This window comes from Oxyura jamaicensis, chromosome 9 (assembly GCF_011077185.1).
Source record: "Oxyura jamaicensis isolate SHBP4307 breed ruddy duck chromosome 9, BPBGC_Ojam_1.0, whole genome shotgun sequence".
Classification (NCBI taxonomy): Eukaryota; Metazoa; Chordata; class Aves; order Anseriformes; family Anatidae; genus Oxyura; species Oxyura jamaicensis.
In genome coordinates, this window is record NC_048901.1 from 11,409,814 (window position 1) to 11,419,917 (window position 10,104).

Below are 10,104 nucleotides of genomic sequence, written 5' to 3' on the forward strand. Positions count from 1 at the left end.
AATCAATATAGCCATCGTCTATGACAAGATGCAAAAATACAGTTATAGATTTTACTTTACTTTTTTCTTTTTTTTTCTTGTAATAAAAAGCTTTATAGTCTCTTCCATTTACAAAGGGAACGCAGGTCGGATTCTTTAAAAAAATAGAAGAATCGGGTTAAAGTCGCGTCACCTCCAGGTGGGATGAGCTGCGATAAAGCTGAACACCACAGCGTACGTAGGTGCTTCGACAATCTTTAGTGGAACATTCCTTTAAGTATCACAGTCTTGTTCATCCTTCTCCTTAAAGCATATTTAATACCGTACATTCAAAATTCAGGAGAAAGATTTAAACTCTTTAGTGACCAAAAATGAAGGCTACTGGTATTTCCACCTACGAGAGTCTCTACAGATCTCTAAACCCAGCTGTAAACAGCCAACAGATGCTCCTGAGCCGGTGACAGCAGCCAGAGGCTCTGTGCTGGTATGTTGGCGACAGGACAGTCTATTGCTGGTGTCGGTGCAATGGGCAGACACGGTGGAGATGTCCCAGCGGGAAGAGCGTGGATCACCTCCACTTTGCCCATGATTCCTAGTGAAGAAGCATCTTTCCTTTTGAAGACTGATGCTAACTTCTAGCACCTTTTTTTTTTTTTTTTTTTTTGCTTTGCTGGTTCAAATGGAAAACATCTGTTCTTCTGAGCCCAGGAAAGCACTTGCTAACAAAAAAAAATTGCTGTCCTGCCTGACCATCTTTTCTGAGTTTAGTGCAGCCAGCTTTGCTCTTATTCATCCACAGCTGCACATTTCCATACTTGCATGTTTCCAGCAAGACCTCCAAAGAGGCGCAGAGACTTTGAGATTGTGTCAAATCAAATGCTTAATCTATGGTGATAGCACTACTATTAAAGCCTTAGGAGAAGGGGAAAAAATTTTACAATACCATTGGATGGAAGGGGAAAATGAAACGTGAAACAGCATCACCACTAGCCTTCAGGACACGGTTACACTCTTACATTAATCCAGTGTAGCAGATCAATGAGGTACAGGTCTCACCCACTGGTTACTGAATTACAGGCTGGCGCATGAGGTATCACAATTGTATTTACTCTCAAAACAGAGGCAGAAAGAAGAGGGCTGACTGTATTTCTACGATCAGGTTTGCATGATTGTGCTTCTTCTCCCCCTCAATCCGTTTCTAATTTGTCTGTGTGGTTTTGGGGTGCTTGTCTTGTAAACATAACTATGGAAACTTCATATACAGCATGGAGTGATGCAACCTAACAAGGACATGTACAACATCACACTTCAAACGAGAGGGCCCTGGAGACAGGTCTTTTTGCATAGTGGATGCAGTAAAAATCAAAACGTTCACAGAAAACCTGTCTCAGTATCAAAATGTTTCTCCTGCAACAGTCCTTACGTACCTGTAGCATCTACAAAACCCAGCAGAGCAAAGCAGGAAAGGAAAACAGGCAAGAGCTGTGTTCTACTTTCACTGCAAAACACAAGTAGTAACAGGGCCAGGGCAAGAAAAAACAAACAAACAAAAAACCAAAGTTCTTTCAGAATCTGTTGCCAAAGTCCAACTAGAACAGTGTTGTTGTTGTTGTTTTTTTCCCCCCACCCCCATCCGTACTGTTAATTCAGATTGCTTTTAAAGCAGAAGAAAAGCTTATCTGGAAGCATTTCCAACAGTCTGCACCAAGAGCTCCGCACAATGGTATGCCTAGTAACACAGCCCTGCACAGAGCTGCCATGAACACCCACCGCAGACCACAGCCAGAAGAGTTCATGAACCCTGGCCTGTACTGCTGCAGGGTTTTGGTGTTTTCTCCCTCCCCTAGCAGAAAAACCTTTACCCACAACATTGGGCAATTAAGCCCAATAATCCAGGATATATCTAAAGATAATACTTATCTCTGTTCTACCCTCAACTTCTGAATCTGCTGTAACTCAAAGGAGGGAAAAAAAGACGCCAAAGAAAACACACACAGAAAGACTTCAGTTTTCCTACTCCTAACTTCCTTCTCATCCTTCTGCTGCAGCAACTGGCATGGTGATGGCAGCAACGATTCACATTCAAGATCTGAAAGGCAGCTTAAAGAAGTCAAGAACAGGCAAATATGCCCCCACTAAGAAGGCAAGATGTCATTTTAAAACATTCCTACTGAATTGCCTTCTTCAATAACACAGCTTCATAGCAAATTCTATTAAAACACCACAACCTCCACCAAGCCACCTCACGGCTACCCTTCTTTCAGCTTTGCTGCACCGTCACAGGAATGTACACGTTATCCTTGCAGAGGATTCCCTTAAAGCTTCTTTTCCTGATTTACTGAGGTGCAACACAGCATTACACAAGTAATAAAAATAAGGCCTTCATCTTCTCTTATGAATAGATCAGACCCTCTATAACAATACTCTAGGTTTCAACTTCACAGTAACATACTTAAAGAATTTCCAAAGAAATGAAAACTGACAGGAAAGGTAACTCACTCTCAATACTACTGTCACTAAGAAACACTGCAGGACAACTCCTGTGAGATTTAAAGCTCTTGTCCCAGAAGAGACAAACCTTTTATAGGAGGCAAAAAGTCGGATGCTTTGCTTCTCTTAAGGGTCACGTGAATGCAAGCAAGATCAAGTAAAATAATGGCAGTGCAAAGTTAGACAGAAGAAATTCCCCAGAAGAGAAGATACGGTCTTATCGCCGTCCCATCCCTACCCTGTCAAAACTAAGCACAGTATTTGGCTTTGAGGAAACAGACATTGGAAACAGCTGACCAGCTTTCTTGTTCCTCCGTACAACAAAACTGCAGAACAAATGGACTTCACACCAAGACTATTCCTCTTCTGCAGGCTACAATAGAGACAATTCCTTTTTCTCTACCATGCTAAGCTCCAGGTAACTGAACGACTTCGATGATGGCGATGCACCATGAAATTACAGGTATCTCGTGTTCCTGCAACGCCTTGCGTGGTTTCACAGCCTCCTATAAACTAGCAGACTTACAGCTACAGGCTGCCCTAACACTTCATAGTAACACTGATTACAGTGTTGTGCAAGTGTAACATAAATAAAATCCCTGTGGCAGATTCCCTCCCTCCCACAGTCATTTTCTTATGAAAGAACAGGAATTACAACTGGCCACTGGACAATTAAATATCGTATCAGACAATGGAAGAGGGTAGGTTTTAAAATCAAAAAGATGATATTGCAACTTGAAGGAAGGAATATATTAAAAAACTCTTCTAGCCTCAGGGGATGTATTCCCCTCTACTCCTTACTTCTTTTTCTTTCTTTCCTGAACACAACGTGGACAAAACCTACAGGGAAAAAGAAGAAGAAAAAAAAGACAGTAATTAGTTCCTGAAGATAACAATGTATCTCAAGAGCTCTTTCTATCATTTGGAAATGAGCAGGGGTGGTGGTAATTTTAACCAATAGCAACAGCTTCATGACATGGAGGAAGTTTGGGCAAACAGGAAAGGAATTGTACAGACTCTGGTGAACAGCACTAATAGTCTTCCAGGGCTGCCCCTCACAGCTGTGATTCCCCATTTCATTCACCTAAAGTTACTCAAAGTAACAAAGTCAGAGAAAATAAGGTATTTTCCTCCAGTTCATTCCTTCCGCTCCCTCCAGTGACTGCAGATGGCTGCAGTTCACTTCTGCTTCAGCTTGTTTCTGATAAGCATCTTACAGATAAGAGGAGCCCATCAAATAGAAATATTTACGTCTCAAAGTCTGCTTACTGAAACAATCAGCATTTAACTCAGTGGCTAGCCATTAAACTTCAACTCCATGCTATCACCGGTTTACTTCAGTATCTGATTGGAATGCAGTGACCAACTGCTCTATGCACTTGCACGCTTACGATTATTCCCATCACGCTGTGTTCTGTAAAATAAACATTTTAGTCATGTTATTTGTCCCCACTTAATACAGTAGCACAATTTCATTTACTCTTGAAAATTCACTTTTCTTATGCTACCTGAAGTGTGGCGTTTTAATTGCAAAAGAGAACAATTACACAAAGCTTTTGTCCTTTGAAAAAGAAAGTACAGAACAAGCATATGACTTTTGAAGATGGGCACGTAAGCGAAACCTAAATAGAATTCTAACACTTCATTTCCATAAATGGGAAAAAAAGAATTATTTTCTCAACCCTAACCACAACAACAGTTGCACAGCAATACAGCAAATGTGAGATTTAAGATGTGCGTATTGACACGAGCCTAAGCTCATGAACTGCTCTACTTACCATGAAAATTTACATACACCCAGGTCCTTGTTTTGCTCCCACCAAAATCTGTGGCAACTAAGACTCCCATGGAAGCAGCCCCTAATGAAAAAGTTCCCCTTCTGCCTTCACAAAATTGCAATCCCAAACCCTACAGGATGCAAAGCTCTGATGCCAAGAGCAAAGTTCCTTTGTCAGGAAGGGTCACAATAGGGTTTTGATTCTTTTTGTGATTCTTGTTGAGGGAAACTGTAGCTTGGTAAGAGTAAAAAGCCTGTGTGTCCTCCTTACCATTTCCCTTTTGGTTTGGTGGTGAGATCCACACAAGCAAAGTGGAACCATTCAATTGGGCACTGCAAAACAAAGAAAAATTCCTCAGAAGAGATGCTTAGCGTTGCACAAGCGTTACGTTTGTTTTGGATGATCTAATTGAGCAAGTACTCCCCTCAGATTTCACAGTGCCGTGATGTTGAAATCATCATTTCAAAAGACACGGAGCACCTTTTGACAACAAAGCAAGTGCTTACATCTGGGTTGTCACAGCCGATCATTTCTCCGTAGGACACCTGGTGACACAAGCAGTAGGTGGGCTCGTTGGGGTCCACTGGCATGTCTAGGACATCTGAGGGATGCACTGACAGGATGGTATCAGCAAACTCAGAGCTGTAGACAAGAACAAAACAGTTCAAAACACTTTTCAGTTATGGACAACTATACATTTCCAAGATCTAAATCCCTCTTGGGAAAATTAGGTTTTAACAGTATCTTCCTTAGAGCACACTGAACCCACTTTAATTACACATTCACATATTGTCCAATAACTAAAAACATAAAGCAGGTTTGATCAAACACAGAAATATGAGCTCGACTATAAAGGTTAAGAGAATGATTTGTAGATGACATGACTCAAGTAACAAAATGAACACACAACTCACTTCTGTTTGCAGGGCAGAATAATCTGCCTTTTTTCCCCAGTCCATTTTAATATATATTTTCTTTTTCTGCCAGGCATGAGGGAACCCCCTTGCTCTGACACATCAGTAACATGTAATAGAAAATACATTATTTTTTTGCCCCTCCATTTAGCCATCTGAAGATATTAGAATTAACTGGGTTAAAAAAAAAAAAATCACATGCTGGAGGTGACATGCCTCACGATATTATTCAAGACCCTTTAGGACACAGTTGTTTGAAAACAACCACAAAAAAGTTCTCCAAGATTTCCATAACAGCAATACATCATCAGTATTTGTCCCAATAGGCAAGTGTTTCTTTGCAATGAATATTGCAAGCAACATTTAAAAATAGCTGCATGACAAAAATCAAAGCTATTTTCTACCAGCTTGCCAACAGCAACACAGGCTCTGATCTTGTCCTTCCAGACAGAGGGCATTCCAAGCATGCTGAGTTTTCACGCGTCAAGCAAGGAGTTAATTAACAAATCTGACTTGTCCTAAAGAGGACTCTAATGAAATATAGTTAAGACCACAATAACCTAATCACCACTAACATCCTGACAGGAGAGTCATAAATAAGGTAACATGAGTTTAGGGAAAATCCATGAAGCGTTGAGCCAAAGTCACCAGAACTGTAGCTGGGTATCTTACCCTCCTTTGAGTTTCTTTTTCTTTGGTGTGTCTTCTTCAGATGTTCGCCTGCCTCGACCACGAGAGCCTCTTTTGTCTTTCTGACTTCGTCCCTCTATAAAAGAGAAAAAGTGCATTGTTTCAGCTTCTCTGAATACCAGAAACATCCCCAGGTATTTTACTTTTGGTGCATTTGTTTTGAAATCCTTCCATGATACGTAATTCAATACAACCACCGATCCTGAAATATACATAAACTTTTCTGCCACCAACACACCAAGCTTGCAAGTAGTGTTACTAAGTGCCAAATTCCTATGTTTGCGGTTCTGGCAATTAAATCACTACAGTACGATGTTAGTGCATAGTGTCACACAAGATTTAAACAGCATCATGTTTCATCAGATGTGATGTAATGCAGATTTAAAAAATAAGTATATTTTTAAACATTTGGCCAGTTAATTGGTTACTCAGCTACTGACTTAACTTTTATCTCCACAGGTCCGTACTCCTCATCTTACCCTTTATTTCATAGCTCAAAGGCATAAAGCTGTGTTGATGTTAACCGTAATCAAATTTCACCGTAGTTATAGGAGATTTCCTGTATGTTACAGAAATTGGTATCCTCCTTTACCTCGTAATTTCTCCTGCTGTTCTCAGCTTGACTAACATCCAAATCCAGTAAAAGCAGGAAAATAAGCAGATGGTTTCTTCAAAATATCTTAGAACTTACTCAGTAATAGATCAAGCCTGAAGCCAACCATTAAACTCAAGAGGTGTAGGAACCACGGACTGGACATCAGTTCAGTTTTGCCTATGTTAGATCCCCCTTAGCCAGTGACAAACAGTCACCATGACTGACAACCAGTAACCATGGGCCACCTCAGGACGCTCTGACAAGGAGAGAGAGCAGGTTAGATTCCAGCACTAGATTTTTTCCTTCCCCCTGTTCATTGGCCAGCACAACACTGTAAATATCTGAAGAGCATTCACAAGTACAGGAGAGCACCATGGCCTCCTGAAATGACAGCCGAACTCTATATTTTAGCCTCTCTGGTTCGACACGCTCCATGCTGGAAAAGGCTGTCAAACACAAAACATTTACACACTTTTCAGGCTTCGTGCTCCAGGGTTCTCGAAGTCGCTGCCTTCCAGTTTATCTTTTAGATCTGCTTCAAACCGTGCCAAGTCTGCATCCAGCCGGCGGATATGCTTATCCACCTGCACAGAAGAGGAAACCACAAACTGAATTATTATTAAAAAAAAAAAAATACTCCTAAACCAAGAACAGGAAGGTCTAGTAACTTGGCCGCTATCAGCATGAACAGGAATGTAACACTTGAAGGCAAGGCGTGAGAGGTGTACCAAACTGGAAAAGAGAAAATGGTACACACAAAGGGAATTAAAGCAAACAGAGAAAGAAAAAAGCTGAGGCAAGCTTGCTAAAAGCAAGAGAACCCAATCCCAAGGCAAGCAAAGAGAAATAAAGGAAAATGGGGTGGGGAAAGGTGGCATAAAGGAGAGTCAAAGCAACTAGACTAATGGTTTGCAGAACAAAACAAAATGACGAAAGATATTTAAAGATTGCTTTATCCCAGCCATTTAAAAATATATTATTCAACTGATATCCATTAAAGGTGGCAACGTTTTCTCTAGTATTTCACTAGCATGCTATTTAATGAAATTTAATAACAAATACAGGCCACCTCCAATATCAAGTCAGTACACAACAACGTGGCTTACAGAACAGAGATGTAGCAAAGGTGTTTGAACCCTCACCCCCAAACCATGGTGCTGCAGTACCTATTCATGAAGTTAGTGTTTATCTAGGATGCTTTTCAATCCCTGTGGAATAATTTCCTTTTCTGCAGTATTTGATGTCAATAAAAAGTACTCCAGCTGCAGCTGTTGCTTTTAATTAGAACCCAAAGCATCTCCAGAAGCTACACAAAACACACTAGGAACAGACAAAAAGGATTCCCCTCACTTAAGATGCACCTTTGGGATTAAAATAGACAGAGATAAGAATTATTCAAGGGACAGATAAACAGACAGGAGTAGGTGCAGAACAGGAGAAAAGTGGAAAGCTGCATCCTAGGAAAAGGTATTTTCTCACTGCAAGTTTGACATCTAGTATTGAGTCAAAACAGTGGAGCTGACGGGTCTCCATGCCTCTGTCACCTGGAAACCTAAGAAACTGGAAAGATTTCCCTCAACTCCTCCACAATACAGCTTTAACGCTGACCTAAAAAAATGTTGTTTATGACCAAGACCAGCCCTAAATTAATTAGTGGGTGAAAGGGGAGTGGGTGGGGTAAATATGCTGTCATTACTAGACAGCAGATGTGTACTTCTGATAAAGCAACCTTCAACCTTTAGTCAGTAGAGAAGCCTCAACTTCTCTACTGGATAGGGAGGATAACAGTAAGAAAAGTAAGCTTAAGAACTAATACTTTGTTTCAGTAAGATATTAAAAGCAAATACACCAGGAAACAGACAAACGGATGCTGCAGAAGCACCTCTCAAGTCTCTCACGAGCCCCGGTTCAGATTATGATTGTATTTACAAGTCTCACTGGTTTTGGTCCTCACCATCTCGTATGTCTGCATGGCCAGCTGTACTTTATCGTCGCTGTACTCTTTACATTTACTGTAGGCACTCTGGATTTTTTTCAGGTGTTCCACTCGCTCCTCGGGCAACATGTTCTTCACAGATTCAATGTATTCTGCTGCAAGACTGTCAATTTCTGCTTTCTTATCTGAAAAGCAGAGACATGGTATACATACGTGAGAAAGCCATCTTCCAAAGGAAGTATTTACACCTTCTACCTCACTCTAGGATTTAGAAGACCCCTCCTGAGAGTTTTTGGACTTGCCTTGACTCTTTAATGCATTTACCTTTTTTTATTAAAGATTAATTTAAAGGCATACTGTCTTCAACACCTGTGGTATAGCGCTGGTTTCTCCAGTGTTTTGCTGTTCAGAGGAGAGGCTCAGTTAAGACCAGAAACTGAATCAATAGGTTCACAAACATCAACCTCTCTTTCTGTATGAAGAGCACTGTATTTGCTGCATGGTTCTGTTTGAATGTCTCAAATTAAAAATCATTAATGCACAATCAGAAACCTCAAAAAAAAAAAAAAAAAGGAAAAGAAGTCTTAAAGGCATGCAGCAGCCTACAATTCAGGAGATGTGGAAATAAGTATGTCTGACAGCAAGGACGTCCAAGGGGCAATCGGGTACAGTGACCACAATTATACATAACTACACATTAGCAAGCAACAGCTGAAAATTAAACCCCGTGCCCAGCCAGCTGCAGGACTCACAGAAAACCAGCATGAGACTGGTTGAGGGAAACAGGGAACCTCCTGAGGTGGAAGGGACCCGCAGAGACCACCGAGCCCAACTCCCGGCTCCACACAGGGCCACCCAGAAACCAAACCGCGTGTCCCACAGCCTTGTCCAAACGCCTCTTGAACTCCGGCAGGCTCGGTGCTGTGACCCTGAGGAGCCTGTCCCGGTGCCCGACCCCCTCTGGGTGAAGACCCTTTTCCTGACCACCTCCTCCGCCCCCCCCCGTCCCAGCCCCGTGCCGTCCCCTCGGGTCCCGTCGCTGTCCCCAGCGAGCAGAGCTCAGCGCCTGCCCCTCGGGAGGGAGCTGCAGGTTGCCACGAGGCCTCCCCTCAGCCTGTCCCGCTCCGGGCCGAACAAACCCAGGGACCGGCCCCCCTCCGGCCCCTTCCCCATCCCCGCCGCCCAGCCTCCGCGGCTCCCCCCGGCCCCGGTGCCGCGGCTCCCGGCCGCCGCCTCCGCACGCACCTTCCGTCCGCTGGTCGAGCTCCCGCATCAGCTGGAAGTTGCGCTGCAGCTCGCAGGGCAGGTTCTCGATGCCTGAAACGAGCACAGAGCCCCCTCAGCGCCGCGCCCCCTCACGGCCCCGCCGCCCGCCGCCCCCCGCGCCCGGCGCTCACTGTCCAGGTAGTGCTCCAGGTACATGGCGGCCGCCATCTTGTGCCGCCCGCCCCGCCCCGCCGCCGGCCGGCCCCGCCGCGCACGGGCCGCGGCCTCGACCTCATCGCATATTCATGAGCCGCCCGCCTCCGTCAGCATATTCATGAGGGGGGCGTGGCCATTCCGTCCCTCTCACAACGGGGCCCGGCGCCCCCTCGGAGCCCCCCAGGGACGCTGCGCCTGGCACCCCCCCCCCACACACATCCACCCCACCGCGTGCCCTTTGCCCGTTCTCCCCGTTTTTTCTCTCAAAACGGCGGGCGAGCACCTCCCCCGGCCCCCCCT

The 10,104-nt window shown here is 43.8% G+C and overlaps 1 protein-coding gene across 1 annotated transcript; it reads right to left on the reverse strand.

The window, feature by feature from the left end:
* Positions 1–80: 80 nt before the first annotated feature.
* ING5 (inhibitor of growth family member 5) lies at positions 81–9,859 on the reverse strand. Its single transcript, XM_035334357.1, has 8 exons — positions 9,780–9,859; positions 9,628–9,699; positions 8,401–8,567; positions 6,919–7,030; positions 5,834–5,927; positions 4,754–4,889; positions 4,518–4,579; positions 81–3,309 (listed from the first exon to the last, which is right to left on the reverse strand). Exons 1-8 carry the CDS (start codon positions 9,814–9,816, stop codon positions 3,267–3,269), a joined length of 723 nt encoding a protein of 240 aa, XP_035190248.1. The 5' UTR covers positions 9,817–9,859; the 3' UTR covers positions 81–3,266.
* Between the last annotated feature and the right edge of the window lie 245 nt (positions 9,860–10,104).